The sequence below is a fragment of the Dunckerocampus dactyliophorus genome, chromosome 21 (assembly GCF_027744805.1).
Source record: "Dunckerocampus dactyliophorus isolate RoL2022-P2 chromosome 21, RoL_Ddac_1.1, whole genome shotgun sequence".
Lineage (NCBI taxonomy): Eukaryota > Metazoa > Chordata > Actinopteri > Syngnathiformes > Syngnathidae > Dunckerocampus > Dunckerocampus dactyliophorus.
Window position 1 is genome coordinate 15914600 of NC_072839.1, and position 23807 is coordinate 15938406.

A 23807-nucleotide genomic window follows, 5' to 3' on the forward strand; every position below is an offset into this window, starting at 1 on the left:
GCTTCGACACGTGACGTGACGAAAGTACATTGGAAAGAAAAGCTACTAGCCACTTTCACGAACTCAAACCAGAACCACAACAAGGGAAGAGATTCTAAGGACGAGACGACTAGTTTTTATGAAAGCACACTTGAAGCACCTAAAGAGGAGCACCTTGGGGCACGCGGCACCGGAAACGACGACGGCCATTGTAGCGAGGACATGCAACGGCTCAAATGTTCTGGTATGTTCCACATTCTTTGATCTCATGACTCGCGCTGGTGACACTTTGCTTTGTTGTCGTGAAGAGTTGGTTTAACATTGAACCATACATGGATGATTAACTATAGAATTGATTCCCTCACTGGTGAAAGACCTGCACAACCAAGAAGTGGAGCTTGTCGATTGTTTTGCTGGTTTTCAGTTAATCGTCTTGTGATTGGTTGGTTGGCCTTCTGGTACAGGAAAGAGTAAAGGAGGTTAACAATTTTGCTCATCGATATAAGCATGCCATATTGCAAACTTGCTACAGTATTAGCATTGTTTTTCAAATGTATGTAGAGAACCACAAGCTGAACACTAACAACTGATGGTTTCTAAGCGACCTCACCATGACGACCACAGTCGCGGAAGTCAGTGAGGTAGGGCATCGCTTGATCTCTCTTTTAAAAAATACCCATAACTTTTTGTAATAACACTTAGGATTTTAATGATGTGACTGAAGTAAGTACAGCAATAAATCATTTAATTTAATTTAACCTATAATTATTGTTATTAAACGGATTTAGATGCGGGTCTATCTGTTTCACTTTGTTGTTATGCTACGCTAATTGATTGACCATTCATCTACCCATTTGACCCTCATTAGGGTCAACGAGAGCTGGGGCCTATCCCAGCTGACTTTGGTGCAAGAGGCAGAGTACACCCTGGCACACACACCTACACCTATACACACCTATGTGCATGTGTCCAAATTAACCTAACATACATGGTTTTAGGATGATACTGAGGAGGAATCTCCACACGCGCACGGGGAGAACATGCAAACTCCACACAGACATGTTCCAAGAGAGATTCTCCAGACTGTGAGGCCGACGCGCTAACCACTATGCATCTGCATTATTAATTTATTTAATTATTGTTCTTATATTTTGTTTGTCCCCAGTTATTTCTGGAATGGTCACAATGTTGACTCAAAACTTGTCTTTACTGTTTTTACTGGAAGCAATTGTGCTAGCCATAGTGACCTTTTTTTGCAGTAATTGTCCTCATCTGCCTCACTTGTATTACAACTGTTCTTCTCAGGGTGCACCGCTGTCCGTCATGAAGAAAAGGCGGCAGGAGGAAGAGGAGGTTTTGTGCTGCTGTGAGTATGTCAACAGACATGGCGAGCGCAGCCATGTGGCCGCCTGCTGCTGTAACTGTGAGGACCTGGACGATATGTGTGACAGGTGAGTGAATATGACCTCCCTGCAGCTTTAACAACTGATCCTAAACCAGCACTAACAAGCCAAAGAAATGTGGCAGTTATAGGCTACAGAATAAATAGTTTTTTTGTACTTTTTCTGATGTAGTGACTTTTATGTTGTGCTTCATTTCATAGAGAAACATTCCATCATTTAAAGGTCAAAGCCACTGTGACTATTAGAATAGAATTATGATATCATGACCTTCAATCTCTAGAGCGTCAAATAAATTAATGTTCCCCAGAAAGGCTTTTTAGGGCGTCGTTCTTTTTATGACATTTTTATAGTTTCTTTTAACACTCGGTCTACCAGAATTCTGCAACTACTAGAATGACCATAGCAGTCATTTTGACTCTTTGTATATAATTTGGATTATCATTAAAAAGATCTCAAAATAAATTGGTGGAATAGGTAAAAAACACATCAGGACACTAAATGAAAACTATAGTGATTGAGTGTTTGATTGAATTGACACAACAACACTTCTCTGCAATTACACATGCAAACTCGAACTGCAACCATTTTCTCTGAAGCAAGGCTAAAGCCTCCATAGTTGTCACCTTCTTTCTACTTGTCATTTTTGTCTCTCTTGGGTTTAGAGTGAAGCTATAGCTAGGTTTTAGCATCACAGCATAAAAAACAAACAGCCAATAGAGCAGGTAAGGGCAGGGAAAAATGTAGCAAATAGTGAAATATGACACCCCCTGTAAAAAGCAGGCAGTCAATTTATGGTCATTATTATTTATGGTTATGGTCATTCGAGGTAGTAACACTCAGATCTCTTTTGTGTTTTGAAATTTTAATGATAAAACAATGTTAGAATAAAATATACATACATTTAGGAAAAGTCAGGGTCCTATGGGTACATAGGTTTATTTTAAACTAAGTTATGACATTGCAAATTTTGAAAACAGTCAAAATGACTGCCTTGGGAGTTCGAGTGTTAAAGACTTGTGACATTGATGGCACCTGATGGGTCAGTGGCAGCATGCAGGCACAAGGCAACCAAGTAAAAAAAATATATATATATTTTCAGGTTTTTTAAAAGGGAACCTCAGAATCCAGAGTCGATGTCCCGGGTGGCCGCTGTCATCAGAGATCGTCTCCGTGTTCCCTGGCTGTGGGGCGGCGCCCAAAAAGTGGACCCGTCTATCATCCCTCCACTGCTCATACTCCCGGCGCTGCTGCACCTTGCTGCTGTCCATTTTCTGCTGGGTGTGGGGGTTCTGACGATTCTGCCGGTCCTGGTGCTGTGGTACTACTACATCACCCACCGCAAAAAGGGACGGACACTGTTCTTCCTCAGCCTGGCTCTCTTCTCCTTGGCCTACATGTACTATGTGTTCATAATTGAAGTGCTGCCACAAGGGGATATCAGCCCCTTTCAGGTTGCCGTGGTAACAGCAGGGGTTGTGTTCACTCTCCTCTGCCTCATCCAAACCAAGAGAGGCCCGGGCATTGTGAAGTCAAACCAAGAGTTAATCCCAGATCCTCCTTTCAGTGGCCGGAGGCCAGACATAACAGTAGCCGACCAAATGGGATGGTCTCAGGAGGCGGAGCTTAGCCGGAAGAACTGGTGTCACATATGCAGGGTATCGCGGCCCCCAAGGGCGGGACATTGTCGGATCTGTGGTGTCTGCGTGCTGCGTCATGACCACCACTGTGTATGGTGGGTTCCCTTTTAAGCCTCTGCATGTCTGTTCCATAATCTTCGTGATTAGTATTTAACATCATCAATGACACCTGCGTGTTCTCCTGCTCATGTGTGTCTCACCCTCAACTCTCAGTACTGTCTTTTGTCTCCCCCAATGTGCGACCCTCAAACCCATCCGACTGTCTCCCACCCTCGCCGTTATCGTGGTGGTAGGATCAATAGCTGCGTGGGCCAGGCCAATCACCGCAGCTTCCTGCTGACAATTGTTGTCTTCCTCTTGACGTCCCTGTACGGGATCAACCTGGTGTTGCGGAGCGTGTGCCCCGCACAAAACGTCCTCATCGCCCTGCTTTATTGCCCTGGGGTCTACGAGCATTACAGGTACTGGCGACATTTTAATAATGTCCTGATGAACAAGCAAGATAGCACAATTCAGTGTTTCCCACAGGACTGCAATCAATCTGTGGTGATGGGTTGCAGGGAGGGGGGCTAGATGATGTCATCATCCAATTTGCATAATTGGTCATAATGCACATGTTTTATGGACAGTTTTTCTCTGGCAGAGGTGAGATGTGTGAAAACGTACGCCCACCTACTGTACGGACTTGTAACAACGCCACAATCACAGACAGTCCCATTATAATGTGAGGAAGAACAGGTACCATCAGATCTATTCAGGGCGGTCCAAATTTATTTGTGGTGGGGTGCCATAAATAAATGAATGTATGGGAAACACTAATTTAGGTCCACCTTTGTCAAGTAAGAGATATAGCTCAACCTCCTCGCTGTGTGTTTCAGTGCCGCCTTGTGCTTCACATGCGCCTGGTACTGCAGCATGGTGACTGGCGGCCTGCTACATCTGCTCCTGGTGCAGATCATCAACATCAGCTACAACGTGACTGAGCGCGAGGCACGGGCCGCCTTCAGGGACAGATCTGGCCGCAGGGCCTTCTGGGGCCTTGCTGTTGACACCGGAGTTTACTCGCGAGGTTTCCGAGGCAACTGGGCTGAGTTCATCACCGCGGCGAGCGAAGGGACTTCCCATTTCTCAACCCAGCCGGACGTGGTGTAAGGGAACTCTCATTGCTGTTCTGCTCTTGTCCACTGGGTGACAGCGTGGCGCCTTTCAGTGTTCTTCCACTTGGCTGGCCTTCAAGTGCTGTTATGATCGGGTATCTTCCTTCCTTCCAGCAATAACACTCACACGTCACATTTCCACGCAGCCACATCCACTCACTGTGAACTTCTGGTCACTTTGCACTGCTTCTTCTTTCATCTGTCATTCATCTCCATGACAAGCACATATGACTTTTCTCACACTTCCTCACTGAGCACTGTCTTTGTGTGTCTCTACACTTCAGTGCCATGCAGTGAGTCTGCAAGGAATTGAGTTATGCCTGAATGACATTTGGTCATTTGGTTATCCATCCTGCCGGGACCGCGGCAGGCAACAAGTTGACGCCGCCTTACGTCTCGTGCACATTGCACAGGCTGATCAGCATATCTACCTCCCACGTCTTCTGTGCTTGCACACGCCCCCTCCCATGCATGCAGGTAATCAGGCCTGGTATTGTTCTGCAGGGTAACAAGCCACTGAGTAGACATGTACAGGGAAATGATTAGTTCACTTTTGAGCCAGCTGGGGAAAAATATAAAAAATAACCTCCACAATCCAAATTTTGACAGCACCAAATTGTACCCATCGATACACAGCTCTTCATTTTGTCATAAATGCTTTATTCACTTCAAATGTTGGGAAGATATGTTCTGTTAGACAGTGTTCTGGTCCTCAATGATGTAATTGACAGTTGTACACCATGATGATTTCATGGTGTTTGTTGTTTATTTTTAATAAAAAACTGACACGATAATGCGCTGTGTCACTGAGGTGTTTGTGTGTCTTGTGGGCCGTGAGCCTTCACAGAGGACGAGACCAAAAGTCGGGAAGAACCTCAATCACTTTGCGGCCCAGCCTCTCCCGCCGCTGTTCCCTCTCTCTTTCCTTGCGCTCCAGATATGGAAGTCGCATCCAGGCCTGGAAACATCGCCATAGCGCCACTCTGACATTGGCACGCAGATGGAGGGACAGACAGGAGAAATACAAGAGAGGCATAACACATCATTTTGGATCCTTGGGGTTGACCGCACCTAATGAGATTTCACATTATGGAGCAGAGAGTTCATTGGGAAAGGCAGGTGGACAGCTGGAGGGAATGGACCCGTAGTCTTAGTCCCATTTAGTCGCTTCACCTGGGATTCTGACGTTAGGTTGTAATTGTGTGAGAAACACTGTATGCAAATTTGATGAAAAATATGTTGTAATTGTGTGGGAAACACTGTAGCAACATATCAAATAAACATGTTTTGTTACTGAAGCCAACAGCATAGTCACAACAACACTGTAAACATTTTTTGTAATTTTCCAACCAGAGCAGGAAAATGCCTTAAAAATGATTTATCTATCATCATATAGGCGGGGGAGGTTTACTGCTAACACTTGGAAAGTTTCTCACACAAACACTGCCATACGTCTCGTTTGTTTTACAAAGCGCTGCCGCCTACTCAAGAAAACTTAATCAAGTTACAGGTAACGTCATTCCTTGCTGTGAATACTAACACTCTGGATTTGCAATCAGACCTGTTGTTGTGCCCCTCGGCCAGCTCCTGACATTCCTGCTCCAGCAGCCTCTCCCGGGTGACATGGTCCCGCAGGGCCTGCAGGAACCTCCTCAGAGTGTGGGCGCGATAAAAGAAGTCCGCCCTCTCCTCCTGAAGCAGCCGCCAACCCTCGAGCTGCAACAGACGACACATGTACAGATGTGGAGGTGGGACGCCCATGCTTCAATGCTCTCACATCGCACAATATTAGGTGCAGCTGCACAACCTAATCACATCCAATAAGATGCTCAGTTTGATTGACAGATGTGGTTTTACTCGTATAGTATGGTATGGGTAAAATTAGAATTAAAAATTTTTTTTAGGTAACTACCAACTTCCACACTAGGTAGTGCACTGCATGATGCAATATGCATTAGACCAGGGGTCACCAACGTGGTGCCTGCTTTTCATTCAGGTTTTCAGTTAATAATGAAAGAACAGTAGAAAGAAATGCATTGTGAAATACAACATGTGAGTTGTGGACACCAGCATTTTGTTCATGTTCTGGTAAAAAACAAGCATATTCACTTTGTTTGGGTTTAAAATAAGCTCTGAAAATAAATGTTACAAAAATTAGTAGCTCTTGGCCATTTTCATTTTGTAAAAGTAGCTCTCACAAGGAAAAATGTTGGCGACCATTAGACAGTCTTATACAAGATACATGTATATTATATAATCTGATGAGGAAATCCAGAAGCTGTCTATTGAGGTGCGTTGTGGTCGTTCAAGATGATGGATGTCCAATTGTTTGCAATGTGAGTTTTCTTGTGTGGGTTCATGCTACTAATACTGTATGCAAGAGTCTTTGATGGTTTCAAGCATGGGGTAGTTCAAGACACTGCTAAAGGCTGCACTTGTATTAACAAGAAAAGTTTGAGAAAACTAAAGTAAGGCTTTTCTCCTCAGATAGTGCACTTGCAAACATAATATGGAGCACAGGCAGTGCAGAGATTAGTCACTGCCAGAGGATGGACTGAATCCTGATTGTGTGTGTGCGTGTGTGTGTGTATACACACTTTCTTCCAGCAGCTTAAGCTCCTCCGAAGCAGGAGTCGCTGATGCAGTTGGTCAGCGCAAGCTTCTCTCTCAGACTGGGAATCTCTGGCTGATTGCAGCCATGCCAGTGTGCATCTCCTCAGCAGGGAGCCCGCGTGATGAGTCTGGGCCAGCTGGAGGGGATTGAGAAGAAGAGGAGGTTGGATGCACGCTGATGAATGGAGTCAAAGTCACATGATAATGTGCCAGACAGAGATAATGAAGGGCGATGAAATAATGGAATGTGTGTCTATTTAATTTCTCTTGCTGAGATGTTGCGCAAACGCTGTGAGAGGCGCTGCATTCAACCTTTTGTTCATTCAACACATTTAGGTCTGATGATGAAGTTGAAGGCAAGCACAGAATGGTAAGAACAGTGGATTTAAGTCGGTTATCTCCAGCTAATATTATGAAAAACAGGATGCAAAAAAGGTCTTTGAATGCACAAGATGGTGAATTTGGAAGGAAAAAAGGACTACAGCGGCAGGATGGGTGTGACTCCTGTCAGTTAAGAACAGTAGAAGCCCAGCAAAGGTTAGAAAAATGTTGCTGATATGATTCGCCTCCATTTTTCAGACGCATGCATCAAATCTTGGCCTAAACAACATAATAACATGACTTGGATATTTTTTTCCCACATTTGCTTTATTTTCTAAGTGAGTGTGTGAGTGTTTTGCTAAAGCACACAAATGATTAATTTCCCATGAATACTAGGAGTTAATGAAAATGACCAACTATGCGTGATATCAGTATTAACAAATTGTAATGACAGCTCAAGGATAATTATGCATGCTTAATTGAGAGCCCAAGTAACATAAAGTAAGATTTAAGTACATTGAATGTGCCAACAAGTGATTTAAAAGTGTTTATTACTGGCTGAGGCGCCAAAGTGTCCATTTAAGAGAAGTGAATAATCCTCTTTGAATGGCCGCAAACATTTTATGTAGGCAGATTAACATTAGAATCGTCTGTAAACAGAATTAAACACTCTTTAGTGGCGAGATAAGATGTGTATGCGTGTGTGTTATATTTGAAGTATAACAAAGTGCCTTTTGCAGACTGTGCACAGCTTGTTTGCCCTCAGACAGGGATTTTGTTATTCACATGGATGCTGTATAATTGGAGCTTGGAGGTCAAACATCCCTGATGTGCTGTATAAAATAGACCAAAACAAGGCCCTCAAAGTGAAACTAGCCTGCTGCTCTTCCTGCCTGGGCTAAAGAAGGGGTGTTAGTAGACTTGTCAATCACAGTAAACGATGAGTTACCTCTGTGTTGGCCTGCCTGAGCTCCATGAGGCGTTTCCACGGTGCCAGGCCTTTCCAATTTAACAAACTTCTGTTGTAGTGTTGATGGGCCTCATCTACAAGTTGCTGCTGTTTTTTCATTCGCTGCCGTTTCTCCTCTTCCTTCTACACAAACACAACAATATGAGTCATTATCTTCTGGAGGAGGTCCTCTGTCTGCATACAAGAAATGTTCTTACGACTGTGACGTCAGTGGAATTTTAGAGTAAGTTGTTAAATGAGGGTACACGGCACAGAAAGCACTGGGAAGCCGTGCTCTATTCCAGTATTTACAGACTAACTTTCCATAAAGTATCTTACCATCCTGGCCAGCCTTTTCTCCTCCCTCTTCATCGCTTTCTCCATCTCCTCCTCCTTCAGCTTCTGCTCCTCTGCAGCCTTCATCTCTGCCTGATCATGTCATCCAAACACAAAACAGGCCCTTAGTAAACAACATACAAAGCTACCGAGAGTCCATATTGCACAGCCCTGCCTTTCTCACCATTTTTTCCTCTTGCTTGACCTTTTGGAGTTCCTCAATTTGCTTCTTCCGCTGTGCACGTGCACGTGCCCTCTCCTCCATGGCTGTACAGGGACGCAAGTGGACAACATTTGTATCATATTAGGATATATATACAGATAACCCCCCCCCCCCCATCCCCCCTGGTAGGGTGGGTGGTCTGTTCATCTCAAGCTCGGGTCCTCTACCAGAGGCCTGGGAGCTTGAGGGTCCTGCGCAGTATCTTAGCTGTTCCTATAGGACTGTGCTCTTCTGGACGGGGATGTCTGATGTTTCTCCAGGTATCTGCTGGAGCCACTTCTCCAGTGTGGGGGACACGGCCCCCAGTGCTCCTATGACCACGGGCACCACTGTTGCATTCACCTTCCAGGCTCTCTCCAGCTCTTCCTTGAGCCCTTGGTATTTCTCTAGTTTCTCGTGTTCCTTTTTCCTGAAATTGCCGTCATTGGGGATGGCTACATCGATCACAATGGCTGTCCTCTGCTGCTAATCCATGATCATGATGTCTGGTTGGTTGGCCACAACCATCTTATCGATCTTTATTCGGAAGTCCCACAGGATCTTAGCCCTGTCATTTTCCACCACCTTGGGATATATATATATATATATATATATATATATATATATATATATATATATATATATATATATATATATACTGTATATATATATATATATATATATATATACTGTATATATATATATATATATATATATATATATATATATATATACTGTATATATATACATATATATATATATATATATATATATACTGTATATATATACATATACATATATATATATATATATATATATACATATACATATATATATATATATATATATATATATATAAATGCAATCCACCACCTTGGGATATATATATATCCCAAGGTGGTGGATTGCATTTTTTTTTTTTTGAGTATCTCAAGGAAACTGATAACTCACTAAATACAGTGTGATCCCTCCTGCTACATCATTTTATTCTCTGGCAGACCAGGTGCGTAACAGGCGTGTTAACAAGCATAGTTACACAGACAGTCCCATTATAATGTGTTTATGAGCGAGGGTGAACAAGTAGCGCCCAATCTATTTGTGGCGATCCAAATTTATTTGTGGTGGGCCGCCACAAATAAATGACTGTATGGGAAACACTAATGTGTATATGCGTGCGTGCATGTGTGTGCGTGTCTGACCTGTGATAATTGGATGACAGCTTTTCTGGGGTGTCACATCTTTCCTCGCAGAGTCATCGAGGCTGTTGGGTTCTGTTGGCGCTCTGCAACAGCAAGCATCCAAGCAAGGCATGACACACACACACACACACACACACACACACACACACACGCAAACAGTGCTTGTACATGTCAGCACAAGCACTCCTGTGTATTGTTATTTGATGAGAATGATACACTCAGTAGCCACAACACTGGGTACACCTGCACTGTAAAAAAAAAAAAAAGTCAAATGAAAGGTGAATGGTCTGTAGTGCTGTGTTCTATTGGTGTGACGCCTTAACACTAAATGTCTTCCTCAGTCAAGGGCAGGCAGGACACACTAATAGATATCATGTGGTGCAGTGTGCTTACTGACAAAAAAATCACCCACCATCAGCACAAAATTGGCCTATTTTCCATATTTTCATGAGAGTATTCCATGAATCCACTTGCAGCAGCGTTGCTGTGTAGAAGGACTAGCACGTGTGACTTTACACAAGACCAGATAGCTCAAAAGATCTGACCGGTGTTGATTTAGTGTACTTTTAATGGCCACGTGTTCATGGGAGCTTTGCCTGCATATCGTAGTGGTCAACTTTAATACTTTTCAGCTTACCGCTAGGTGTTTTCAACCTCAGCCAGAAAGGAGAGAAAGATGATGTTTTGAAAGTACAGTCCAGAGTGAAACTTGCTGCTGTGGGACTCTGTTCCCATGGCCGAGACCATCCTCACTATTAACTGTTGGCTCTGCTGAAAGGCCCCTTTTTGATTTTGTTAATCTTAGACCTTTCACGTTTTTCACATTGGACCCTGATCAATTATGCCATTTACTTTATGCTCAGAAGTCTGGACCCTGGAGTACATATGTCCCGCAGTGAAACCCACCTCTGCTGCGTTGTCCGCCTCGCAGCTTTGCCCTTCCAGGTGGACGTGACCTTCTCCCTCTTGAGCTGAGCAATCTCTTCCTGCTGCTCCTTCAGCTGCTTCCTCTGCTGCATGATGATCATCTTCTGTGCCGCATGTCTGTGTTCGAAGCGGCCTCCCTGCAAGGTGGCGCTCTTTGGGCAGGTTAGGTCATCGTCGTCCTCGACCCTCTGCTGGGCCTGATTGAGCTCTCTAGTGGTTAGTGCTGCAGGGCGGCGTTTAACACGCTGCTGGGGCTGAGAGGTTCTGGAACCCACAGGGGTTCTAGAATGGCGGGTTGTGACAGGCTTGAGGAAATCTACCTGTAGGAGACATACAAAAGTGCCATTTCTGTTGGTCTTTTTATACGTCCTTTTTAGCATAGGATTAGAGTTATTCAGTTAACTCAGTCGACACATATGTGAACAATCTAATCGAACATATTGAGATATGTTCACTGAGGACTGCATATGTGAGATCACCTTGGGATGTAGTCTCTATTCAGTTCACTTCCAGTTCATGGAGCAGTTTGGTTAGTCTGTGCAATGTGAACAAAAAGTGGTCCAGATTCACTTCACTTTCTATTGCCACTGTATTGACCGAGGCTCCATCGAAACCTGAAGTGAATTGGGTCCTCTTTCAAATGAAATCATAATGGTTCACTTCATGGAAGACAAAAGAAGACTAACTAGTTTGTGGGGAAAAGAGACAATGTAAAAACACGTTAAGATCACCGCAGGAAGCAGTATCACTACACGTGTGCAATGTGAACAAAGGTAGTCCATGAGATCTGTAATAGACCAAAAAGAGTGTGTGGTCCTTTTTCAAGTGCACTAGCAATGTGATCATAAATAGATTTCATGTGTGTTGTGTTTACATTTAGTCTTGTTTAAAGGAACTGAACTCAGCCCTGTTTGTCCAGAGAAGCATGTGTAGCATGTGTAAAAACACCTTTCAGTGACACTTTTAAACTAGTCTGAGTCAACTTACAGTTGTATGGGATGTGTGTGTTTGTCATTCTAGTCCATTTTAGAGCAGGGACATCAGTGAAATACAATGGTAAAGTGAAGTCAATCTGGAATGCTTTGTGCACAGTTGTTGTATGAACGCTGTACTGCAAGTATGGCAGAGCCAACCAACACCACATGGATCTTCATGTACAGTATCACACCTCCAGCCCAGCAATCCAGATAGAAAAGCAGCCAAACCTTGATGATAAGCGTGACCTTTACACTGACAATAAACTTTTCATCTCCAGCTCGCTGCTTCCTTATGTCCCTGGAGCTCTGTTCCCCTATCCTTACACCGTATTTCCTACAGCGCTCTTTCCATATGTCTTCTGTACGTAAACACACCTCACCTCCTAACACGCTGGAGAGCTGGTAACTTTTCCTCAGGGGATGTTTTAGTGGACCCTTGACACATTCAGGTCACCTGATGCACAGCTAGGAGACAGCTATTGCTATCATAGTTGCTTTTATGGACAAAAGTATTTGGACACATGCCCATTACGCTACCTTCCTACAGGCCTCGGGCGGGGTGTCGCACATTTTGGTGGACGTGAGCTGGCCTGTGGTTGCGGCGCTGATCAAGGCGTCCATCTTGCGCCTTGTCTCCTTCTGCTGGGCCAACAGCTCGCGTTGGTCCCTCTCCAGCCGGCACCACAGCTGCCACTCGAGTAGACATCGCCTCATCAACCGCCGCCGGTCACTGTCCACGGCCAGCTGGCATCGTCTGGAGGAGGTGATCCTCGTCATTATTGTATATTTTTCGGCCTGACTTCTATGTCAACCAAAAGCATTGGGGCACCCACAGGAAGTGAAATGCATGGCGCTGTCCCCCATTTGGGGAATTTATAGTTGGACCGAAGAGTGCTAATTCATCCCAGGCATGCCTTTTTGGACCATGCTTTGTGCGGTGGGTTCCCACAAAGTTGTTTACAAATGTCCAAAATGTCTTGCTAAGATGGAGGAATTGATTGCTTTCCCTGATTAATTCATTGATTAAAAGGTGTCTCCCAAGCTCTTTGTCCAAATGAATCATGTATCATCAAAATGTATCATAAGCCAATATAAATCATGATTGCTCGTTATGAATAGGTGTTTACCTGTTTTCTGTTCGCAGCTCCTCCTCTGTTCTCCACACCTCTCGCTGATTCCTCCCTGCCCACGTGACAGCGCGCCACCCTCGCCAGGCTCTCAGCTGCCTCCTCCAGTCACACAGTGCTGTGGCCATACCTGCACGCAGCCTTTGCTCCAGCACCACCGAGTACCATCGGGAGAAATGCCTCCTGAGAGACTAGGAGGCATCATTCAGTGTTGGGATGTTTGTGTCTCAGTGCACGAGAAGATGCCCACGCCTGCATCGCAGTTAACTGACCTTCAGGCTATGCAGGTGAACAAAGATCTGAACATTCTTTTCTTTGCACCGTGGTTTTGTTTCCACCGGTGGCGATCGCTGCTGATGCTGCTCCTGCATTGTGGGAGATGGAAGAGCTGGCTGGAGGCTCCTGGCTGCTCTTTGACCTTCCAATCGTTCCCTATGAGAGCAATGTAGCAATTTTTTAGCCTAAAATTAACAACATTAATCATAATTGATTGCTGTTTTGATTAATTTTAATAGGATGATATCATGTCGATCTTTAGACTAGTTGAACCAACAGTGCCTCTGCTGGTTGCAGCCAAGTAGTGCACACCATTTTGTCTAATATCCTCCTAGACACGATTAGAATTTAGAACAATCAACAGATCAATCGTTAAGCCCATCCCGACTAGCAGGCCCACAGGAGAAAAATACATTTTGCATTATTAGTCTACTTTTTTACAAGAAATGTGACCATAATTACGGCACAATACCAAAAAAAGGCCTTTGTGTTCAGTAAAAACCAATACATCCACAATTTAATTGGTTGAGATGTATTTTTTTTGTAGATTACACATCCCACACACTTGCATATATACCATTTTGCTCCCCTGATAAAACATCAGTTGCCTGCAGTTCTATGTGAATAATTAATTTTCCCCAAACTTTGCAGGACTAATTCAGCATAATTAAAATGCATCCATTCATATATTAGTTATTTTTCAATTTAACAAAGCTGTGTAATGTACAGCGTAAATTGCCATTGCAGCATTTCCTGCAGGCATCTTTATGCTCTGTTCATTCAGGTGTCTTCATGTAAATGTCACTCTATTCATTTACACAAAGAATAACATTAAAGGTCTTGGCCCGGCACTCTTGCATGAGCAGGATCATTATGCTAATCACCGGCGTACAGGGATACGCTCACTGTCTCAGGGCCACAGAGAGGGTGCTTAGGTCTGGATTATTTGTCACAAGGTTAGCATTAATCCCTCCCATCATGCATGAGACGCTATGTGGATCATAACACAGGCACTAAATGAATCAGACTGGGGGGATGGTGTGGGGTGGTGTGAGTGGTTGCCGTGGATACGGGACCTCCGCCTCAGCAGCAGTTCAAGGCCTTTCCTCTCCTCCCTCTGTCGTCTGAGTCTGACTATCTCCTGCTGCACCATCTCCTCCTGCCTCTTCCTCGCCTCCTGCCTCTTTCTCCTCTCCTCCAGCTGCCGCTCCCTACGCATGGCCTCCTCGCCGCCGCTCTCCCGTGTAGCTCTGTTCTCTCGCACCTTTGCGCCAGAGTTAATGCAGGGTGTCAATCGGATTCTCTCTGGTAGTTCATGGAAAGGTATATTTTAGGGACATACCTGCTGGTGGCGCACTTCCATGGTGACAATGGGGTCATTGAACTTCCTGTTGGCGTATCCAACGTCCAGTGTCAGCTGCTGCATCATGCCACCGTCCAACACTTCCTGCTCCTTCAGGTCTTGCAGAAAGTTGTTGACAGCACAGTGCTCTTCTTCCTTGGCCAGGTGGTTGTACAGATCTTTGAAAAGCAAAACCAAACACCATATCACACTGAGTTCTTTAGATATTAAGACTTTGGAGATCCATTATACCTATGATCTTTTGTCATGACATGTTCCGCATGACAGCTTAGACTTTTTGTTGGGTTTTCTCTATGTCATAATTTTCACTTGAGTGCTTTTTTGTTACGTCTGTTTCCTGATTGAACTGAATATATTACCTTTATTCTGGTACGGGGTAGCTGGGGAGCACACCTTATGTTAGCACTAGCTGTGTCTCCTAGCCCTCTTTGTTATTTTGGTACTTAGCCTTTTTGTGTTGTGCCGCTCCGTGTGAGCTGATCTTTTGTTAACTGAAGACTTTATTGAACCAACCTGCCACCATGTTCTTGCATCCTGGGGTATAAGACTGATGTACAGTATATCTGACTTCTGTTACTCTGATGCGGGCAGGAGCTTTCGGAATGCAATTTTAACAACTTTTTTATTTTGTATTTATCCTTACCATCAAAGTTATTGTATTTCAAGTTGGGAGTAGGTGCCGCTGGCTGTGCCCTCTCACCCATCATCTCCTCCTCTTCCTCTGTTTCCAGCTCCAGCGGCAGCGTACTGTCCAGCCAGTCACCCAGAAGCGCCTGAGCTGCAAGACTCCATCATCATTATCCAAGGCTCTCCCATGGAGGAAGCACCATTTGACCTACCTTCAGCATTGGTGTCATCATCGTCCTTCCACTGCTCCAAGCTGTGCAGCGTTTCAGCCAGGCTTTTGCTCCCTGAGTGGGTTTTCTTGGGGAAGAAGACTTCGGTCAGAGCAAATGTTGAGGCCTTATCCACTCGCTGACGACCGGCACCGCATGAAAAGTGGGCATAAAAGATGGCAGACAATCTCCAAATTTCATTCCAAATGCTTGTAATATGTTTTCCCGTATTGACTAGTTGTCTACAGTCCACACACAAACTGCACATTAAGTTCCTCCCACCTTCCTCCAATGATCGATGTCGTCCTTATTCACATGCTTCTGTAATGGAATGAAAAAGAAACCCAGTGTAAGCTGATTGTATTTGTTGGTGAGAGCAGTGGGCTCTATAAAAATGCTGCTCTCACGGTCACCTCGACCTGCTCACTCCCAGACACCTTGAGCTGCAGGCGGCACCGAGCGTAAATTGAGGGCTGAGACAGTGCCTCGTGTCTGTGGATTATTTCAGGAGAAAGCTGAGCCGTTGCCTTAAATCAGCAGATTACTTCAAAAATCATTTCCCCGCTTGTCCAAATGTCGGTACTTTGCTCGAGGCCATTGGGCTATCTCTGTCTCAAGCTGCAGGCGCATGATGCTGTGGGCTTGTCGCCATCTGAAAACAATCCTGAACCTCAGCCTGACACACTGCTCTGCTTCTCTTTCATTCATACATCCAACAGGGCACCTTCACTGCTACATTCTAACCCAGTTAATAATCCGTGAAGCATCTTACATTCATAATAGTATGGCGGCATTAGGTGTATAACATTATGACTAAACTTACCCTTGTGGCAGTTGTATTTGTTGTACCACTCTTGCCAGCCTTCCTACACTTGAACAAGTGAGGAACCTGACCTGCTAATGTGGTGGCCATCTTTGGATGAAGAACAACATTGTTGGTAAAGGCTATGATCAAAGCCACTATTTCAAGTCCTCCATTAAGTCCCAACAAAGACCCCTCCTAACATGACTTAGATCAAATATCATTACAAAGGATTGTGGGTAGTGGTGTCATTTGGCCATGTTTTCCGCACCAGAAGTGTATGTTTGCACTATGTTTCCCATTAGACGTCAGGACGTTGAGCGTCCCTCTTGTTACCATGGCAACGCCGTGTTTAAATGTCTAAAATAACTAAAAAAATGAAATTAACTTAATATTGGGCTCTAATAACGTAGTGTTATAAATTTTTGAGCGTTAAAATAAAAAACAAGACTGTCATGCTTTTGTTTTGCGTCGCTTGGTGATGACGCAATAATCAGCCTACCTGTAGTTCCTTGCCACACGGCGTTAATGGTGGTGAACACGCTAACTAAGTTCCCGAGTAAAGCCGGAGAGCCCTCACAGCACTAATCTGTTGGCGTTTCATCGGGTAAAGTGTGACATTTTGTGCGAAGTTAATGTCTCTCGGTGGCGAAAGGAGGAAGAAGACCGTAGTATGTGATGCTACTAGCTAAAGCTGCTAATTCACGTGCTGGTGTAGCGCCATTATTTTGAATTGACTGTTTACAACTACGTAGATTTGATTGATTGCTTAGCTGCATGGCTGCTAGCAAGATGAAGTTAGAGCTGTCTAGGGTGCTTCAGGGAGGAAGCCGCCTGGGTGTTCTGAAGGGGCTCGGCAAGACAGGGCAGCACTCCTTGGAGGTACCTGGATGTCTGCTGTACACACACTGTGGTACAGTGCCTCACCTCACCCAGGAGACACTGCACAGTCTGGACAAGCTGCCCTCTGTCACTCAGGTCACACTGTCACACCTGTAAGATACTCACACACATAATTTGTCAAACATACTGTCATTATATGACGACATACGTCTATCTTTATCTTCCCAGGGCAGAGCACCAGGAAGTGTTGGAGGAGTTTAAGGAAGGATTTAAGAACTTTTCAGGTACTGTAGCTCTCCACCATTGCAGAGAGTATGTTATGAGACCACCCGTGAAAAGCAAAATAACGGACGTACCCATAAAAATGCTCACACACTTATTAAAAGCATTTAAAAGTGTAAAACATGTAAGTACTCACCACAAATGATTTATAATGAAGGATGATTGCTAGGAGAATAGATGGGCTCAGAGTCATGGTCTAGCCTTTAGCCTGGTTGTCAGGCTACTACGACAACCGCGTTTCTGTCTCCTGTGGCGCTGCCTCCAACCCCCTTTAAAGCAGGTAGTGGTGGTGCACGGCTCCGCTGCTCTGCAGCCTGCTGGATCCTCCCAACTAGCAGTCTGAGATGATGCAGGCGTTCCTCCAATGCTGCATCTACATAATCCACACTGCTTGACGTAAAATCATACTATATCTTAACTTGTGTTCACCTCGCTGCAGGTTTTGAGGCCAGATTTTAAGCAAGTTGACTGTAGAAGTTTGTGCTTCTGCAGCCGAACATGTTTACACCTACGTCATGTATGCTGTACATTTTATGTTTTAATATCACATACTTATAAATTACCGACTTGGGTTAGGTGAGATGAGTTTTCTGCAAAAAAAATAATAAATTGGTCAATTTCGGAGTGAAAAAGCAAGAATTGGCAGGTTTTCCCACAAATTTGAGGAGAGGGGAATTAGATGACATTATCATCTAATTTGTGTAATTGGCCATGAAGCATTTTATGGAAGCTGTGGGAGAAAAAAAGTGAGAAAAATCATGAAAAGCCAAGCAAATGCGCTTTGGGAACCTACTGTAGGATGTACATAATGTTATGCTAAAGTCTCCAAAAGTGTCCAATTAGATAGAAAAGTCGCTAGATTTTTCACTAATTGCTTTTTTTCGACAATCTAGCGGGGTCTGAATACTCACTAAATATAGTGACAAAGTCGCTAAGTTGGCAACACCGATTTCTCCTGCTACATCATCTTATTCTCTGGCAGACCAGATGTGAGGTGTGTTAAGAAGCAGAGTTACGATACTACCTACAAGTTACATTTTATAACACAGTCCCATTATAATGTGTTTATGAGCATGAACAATGTTCCCTCTAATTTTTCAAGTATCTGAGCATAAACAAAAACGACCCGAGCATTCCTTGGGCCTCCGTGAGCGGCATCATGTGCACACTGTAATATCACGCCTGTCCAAAACCTGAGAACTGAGAACTTCCATTCTGTCATGTTTTGTATATGAGCAGGTTCAGACAGACGGCAGTAAAACATGCACAGTTACGCCACACATTCAGTCCACACTTTTCACTCAGAAAACTGGCTTTCTACTTAGCTCTGCAGCATGTTTTAGAAAGCAGCGCTTTCTCATTCAAAAAATATCTCACCTGTTATTCTTCTGTTTGCCCATATAGCCAGCCGACAGCCACATCCAGCCATTCATTTTCAATGCTGCTTATCCTCACTAGGGTCACTAGGATGCTGGAGCATCTCCGACAGCCAGTCCACTTTACAGGAACCGTTTGTTTTTGTTTTTTTACCTCGTCTTGGTGAGACGCTGTTGCACTGCCCGTTTGTTTCACCATAATACAGGGTTAGCAAGCAGCATTAGGTGTCTGCTAACCTGCAAAACAACGCCATGTTGTATGTAACGCGCTGTTAATCACTTGATTGGCTGTGGAAGTAAATTTGTGCAAAGATGATCTTATCATTGGCTGAACAGTGCTCACCATTGTGTTGTATGTTATTGCTTGTTGTTCCCAGTCACTCACTGTGTTGCATTGCAAAATGGTACAGAATAAATAGTTGTTTGTTTATTTCATTTACAGTTCAGGTTGGATTGTATTTTGTGCGCAGCATGGTTTTGCGGTGCACAGAGAACTCGAGAGCAGTGCGCGATTACGCATGTGTGTAGTTGAGAGGGAACATTGAGCATGAGCATACTGTACTTTATCAACTGGATTGTTCTCTTTTACTTGTACATATTTTCTAGACTTATACCACAGAGACAAGATTGGAGAATTGAAGTTTCAAATGCAGCTGATGTCAACTTTGATTCTTTACTGTGATTTGTCTATCTGACACTTGCCATCAGTCATGTCCAAATAATTCCATCTGAAAACACACTGTCAGGCTCCCGAACTGCCGAGCTGTGTAGAGCGATGATAAAAGTCACACATGAAAGATTAGACACAGTATGGAGACTTGCTTTCAAGCTGTCTGCCATGGACGCGCTGCACAGTGTGTGCAAGTTCATATTAAAAAGCTCATTAGCTTGTGTTTGCCATTTTTATATATAGAAACGCCCCAGAAGGGTGACCTCATTCAACGTATTCAAGTAAAAGTGCGTCCTCGGGCGACGAGTATAAATGAGAAATCAAAAGGTTGCAGTGTGAGATGGTGTAAAAATGATCAATTGCTAAAGTGGCATCAGAGCTGTGCCCAATTGGCAAATAATTTGCTCCCTCATTTGCAGTTAGGAGGCACCTTTTGTTTTCTGGTATTGCTGTTTGGTTTTCTTCCCTGATGTTGCGTGTTTGTGTTGTGTCCTCTCCAGGTCTTCATGACACAGTGTTGTACTGCTCGCTGCACGACCCCGCAACCCCCTGCCCCACGGGTTACACCACTAACAAGGTTATATTATCTATATTTGTTTGTCCCTCCCATCACCCTGGGTTTATTTGTCTGTTACGACCTCTGTTTGCAACTTCTCCACTACACTTTTTACATTGAATGTAAAAATAAATGTTTATTTTTTATCCATCCATCCATTTTCTGTAGCACTTGTCCTCATTAGGCTTAAGGCAAGGTATACCCTGGACTGGTTTTTAGCCTATCACAGCATATTAGCATATACATATATTTTTTTTAATGATTGTATGGTATATTCAGGTTTCATCCATGTTTTTGGTGGCATGGCTCAGGTGATAGAATGGTCGTCTTCCAACCTGAAGGTTGCGGGTTCGATCCTTCGTCCTCCTGTGATCGTGTCGAAATGTCCTTGGGCAAGATACTGAACCCCCGATTGCTCCTGATATAGACTGTGTCTGTATGGGGCAGCGGCGGACGCATCGAGCTGACGGTGGCAAAGTACATGGCCCTGCAGAGGCACGTGCAGCCCGACTGGTACCTGAGCATGGCGGATGGCGAGACCTGGCAGGACAACACCTCCCGCAAGAGGGTGCGCAAGGCGGTGGACCGGAGCCTCGCTCACTTGGACGAGTGCCTGCGTGTGCAGCAAGCGTCGCAGGTGCTTCACATTAATTCCCCATCATTGATTGATCGCTTCCTTTTATATCCCACTCTAAATGGAGCATTTATCACTATCAGGACAGGATTGATGGCCTTCATGGGGTCCAATCAGATTAGTATTTGTTCCTCACCTTTCTCTGTAAAAAGAATGTGTACTCAATAATGTGTCCAGTCATTCATGTGCACTTGTTGAATGAGGTGGCTGCAGAGTTTTGTTGTCAAGATGTTGATTCAATGTTAACAAGATAAGAGAAATCATCTTTAATGCATTTGATGCTTCATGTTTTATCCTCGCCAGGAGCTGCAGGGAGTGGAGTTGTGGGGGGCGGTGCAGGGTGGAGACATCCTGGAGGAGAGGCTGCATTCCGCCAGGGAGACCGCCAAGAGACCCGTGGCCGGCTTCTGCCTGGATGGCCTCCAGACGGGCTGCGTGGACATGGCGCTGAGGAGCCAGCTCATCACGGCGGTGATAAAGGAGCTGCCCGAGGACAAACCCAGGTGCGTCCTGCTCGTTCACCTGTGATACATGTATATATTGATTGTCATTTTAAGCACAGACTCTGAGGCTGGCTGAAAAGTGTTAATTAAAAGCAATTAAAAGTAGCAAAAACCAGAGATGGAAAAATGAAACTTATTTATATAGTATACAAATATACGTTTAGTTTTGGTTTTTTTTGTGCTCGAGCATTTGACTCATGGCATAAATTAGCCTTCGTGATTGATTACAAGTGAAGGCAGCTCTGTCGGTGATCTCCACAGCCTTTCATTACCCCACGCCTCCACCTTGTTTGGCAGCCAGAAGAGAGACGCTCTTAGCATCAGAAGCCTCAACTGTTGGCTTCAGCTCTACCATTTCTTAGAAGAGTGATAGATTTCTTGAGTTTTTGCTGTAATCATCAATTACTTTTTTCCCCCGCACGTGTATAGGATGTGGCGTCGCCATGGTGACTGTCGAGCCGTGACTTGCTAGTGTACCATGAAAAATAAATGCAATTTTAAACGTGGCCACTTAGAGTATGTCTCTGGATGCAGGGTTGATAATACAAGGTGACAGTCTCCGGAACGTCCCAATCATTGACTAACTTGCTACTCTCCATGGCCTTGTGTTTCCGGGTCCACGTGCAGTCAGTCAATGTGTCTACAAAGTGAACCAGAACGAAAAAGATCTCCACGGATGACCCTCCATTACCTGCCAGTCCCATGAAGGATGAGCCGGCATTTTTGAATTATCAGCCAAGCTGCTTCACTTCTCAGAGTTGAACATGCCTCACAGAGCTACCTGCGCTCCTCGCACGCAGTGTGGCGACAGCGCGGAATGCTAAATTGGCCTTGACCTTGCCGCCTGCAGGCGCTTACCTGCCAGCGCCAACACTTGTGCTGACCATGCCGGCTCATTAACATGCACTGCATGCTGCACGTCTTTGGTGATGGCGTCACACGTTTTATCTCGCTGATTTATTACCCGCCTTTCTTTTTCCTGTTGTTATCCTCCCCCCCCCCCTCAGGCTGCTGCAGGGCGTCGGGCGACCTGACGAGGTGCTGGTGTGCGCGGAGGCCGGCGTGGACCTGTTTGAGGGCTTTTTCCCCTTCCAGGTGACCGAGCGAGGCTGCGCTCTGTGCTTTGGCTTTGAGACCACTACAGACCCGGAGAGCGCAGGTAGAGCGCCCACTGCAGATGTGGTTGGTCATATTGGAATTATTTCTTTGTGCTTAGCTAATGCACTCCAAACCACAAGGGGTCAGTACATTACAAGGTCGTTATACTGTAGTACCATGTCACTTCAGTGTTTCCCATCTGTTTGTGGTGGTATTATAAAATATTTTTTTATAGGGTTTTTATACCTACTGACTAGTTATACAGTTATAATCTACCTTTCCAATGATAACAAATTTTAGGTTTGGGGTCCCAAGCAGAGGGTGGGGCAGGTATCATATTCTCATATTCTGACTTTAATATTGCAATATTTAAATTTCATGTGAGAGCTAAACAAACTATTTTAACATTCAGACGCTGTGTTGTTGTTGCCATTTAAGATGCATAAAGCCAGACTCCCACACGCAGACTAAATCTGTGCAATTTTAGTGCCAGTATTACACTGTTACATTTAATTCCCTTGATTTGAATTCCACACCCGAATGTCATGTGATTGCTTCTATTCATGTGTGAGCTATGCCAGTCACGTTAATTGAGTTTTTTTTGTCACATTCACAGAACTGCTAAAAATGAAATATGCCAGGTAATGAGGCTGCTATCTGTAGGCATGTTTGAGATGACTTATCATTAATATTAACAGATTCCATTGAGATATACACTATAGATCATTTTCAGTCTTTAATTAGATTGAACTAAGATCAATGCAAAGTGCTTGGAGAGCATGGACTGGAGTCATTTGGAATAATTGGCTGGAAGAACGTTGAGTGTTGAAATGAAATCAGTGGGGCAGTAGCAGTTGAGGTAACGTTGACGTGCGCTCTGATGGTTGTCCCAGGCGAGACGCTAAAGAAGCGTTATGACAACAAGAGGAGGCGCTGCCGACCAGCACTTCATTAAAAAGTTGCGTCCAACTTGGCTGAGAGCGTGGCGTCTCGGTTTGAGACAGCACTAATCGATTCTGCTCTGGCAGCGTAATGGAGTTGGGTGGAGGTTGAGCGCAAGCCGCACTTTCAAACCTGGAGAGGAATTCTCATTCCCTCTTCGACCAATTACAAGACCCCGCGGGGGTCGCAGGGTGTTTGACACAGCTGAGTGTATGCTAATAAACCCACTCCCTGACATCTCAACCTCTTCATCCTCATGGACAGGCTCTTCAGCATAAGTCTCTCTTCTTTTGCGTCTTCAAGCATCATTTTCACTTTTTTCCTCACTGAAATTGGCTTTAGTCACGTTGTGTAATCATCTCATCATTGTGTACTCATCGTCTTTACAGAGAACACACTGCTTTCCTCTCCATCAGTCTCCACCCCTTCAGCCTTGGATTCAATATCATTGCAATGAACAAAAGACAATCTAAGAGGAAGAAGTTGGCACAGTTATTATAAAGTTTATTTATATTGAAGAACCTAAAAAATAAAAATTTGTTGGTAAACTTTGCTGGTACGTGCTGCAACTTTTGATTTAAGTCTCAAGCTGCTATCACTGCTTTAGAATAGATGCTTACATCAATAATAGCATTAAATCAGCATATGTGCTGCAGGCTTGCATTGCACTCAGCAGCCATAACGTGCATCATCTTAATGCTTGTGCATTCCGTGCAGGATTAGATGCATTTCAAACAAACAATGAGAGAGTCTGTGAGCGAGAGATAAAAGAAGCCTCAAGCAGCCTGTCCAACACCAT

At 44.4% G+C, this 23807-nt stretch overlaps 3 protein-coding genes across 5 annotated transcripts in view; 2 read left to right on the forward strand and 1 right to left on the reverse strand.

Moving 5' to 3' along the window:
- Positions 1-13: 13 nt before the first annotated feature.
- On the forward strand, positions 14-4962 carry zdhhc23b (zinc finger DHHC-type palmitoyltransferase 23b). The gene is made up of 5 exons (XM_054765964.1): positions 14-223; positions 1285-1430; positions 2482-3114; positions 3313-3480; positions 3898-4962. The coding sequence occupies exons 1-5, from the start codon at positions 119-121 to the stop codon at positions 4169-4171; spliced, it is 1326 nt and encodes a 441-aa protein (XP_054621939.1). The 5' UTR covers positions 14-118; the 3' UTR covers positions 4172-4962.
- On the reverse strand, positions 4832-16948 carry ccdc191 (coiled-coil domain containing 191). Of its 3 annotated transcripts, none has more exons than XM_054765962.1 (17): positions 16126-16948; positions 15585-15623; positions 15306-15390; positions 15110-15244; positions 14446-14624; positions 14180-14367; positions 13100-13259; positions 12828-13018; positions 12238-12454; positions 10703-11043; positions 9797-9879; positions 8580-8662; positions 8399-8488; positions 8060-8203; positions 6774-6926; positions 5738-5892; positions 4832-5159 (listed from the first exon to the last, which is right to left on the reverse strand). In XM_054765962.1, exons 1-17 carry the CDS (start codon positions 16213-16215, stop codon positions 5018-5020), a joined length of 2475 nt encoding a protein of 824 aa, XP_054621937.1. In that variant the 5' UTR covers positions 16216-16948; the 3' UTR covers positions 4832-5017. The 3 variants fall into 3 exon arrangements, with proteins under 3 accessions (XP_054621937.1, XP_054621936.1, XP_054621938.1); XM_054765961.1 differs by having other exon boundaries at positions 15306-15441; XM_054765963.1 differs by lacking the exons at positions 15585-15623; positions 16126-16948 and having other exon boundaries at positions 15110-15239; positions 15306-15427.
- The window catches only part of qtrt2 (queuine tRNA-ribosyltransferase accessory subunit 2), a 13260-nt gene continuing 6000 nt past the window's right edge, over positions 16548-23807 (forward strand). Inside the window, exons 1-6 of the mRNA XM_054765965.1 lie at positions 16548-17099; positions 17176-17231; positions 19776-19852; positions 20259-20468; positions 20769-20968; positions 21976-22127. Coding sequence (XP_054621940.1) covers positions 16882-17099; positions 17176-17231; positions 19776-19852; positions 20259-20468; positions 20769-20968; positions 21976-22127 — 913 coding nt within the window. The 5' untranslated portion in view covers positions 16548-16881. The remainder of the gene's footprint in view (positions 17100-17175; positions 17232-19775; positions 19853-20258; positions 20469-20768; positions 20969-21975; positions 22128-23807) is intronic.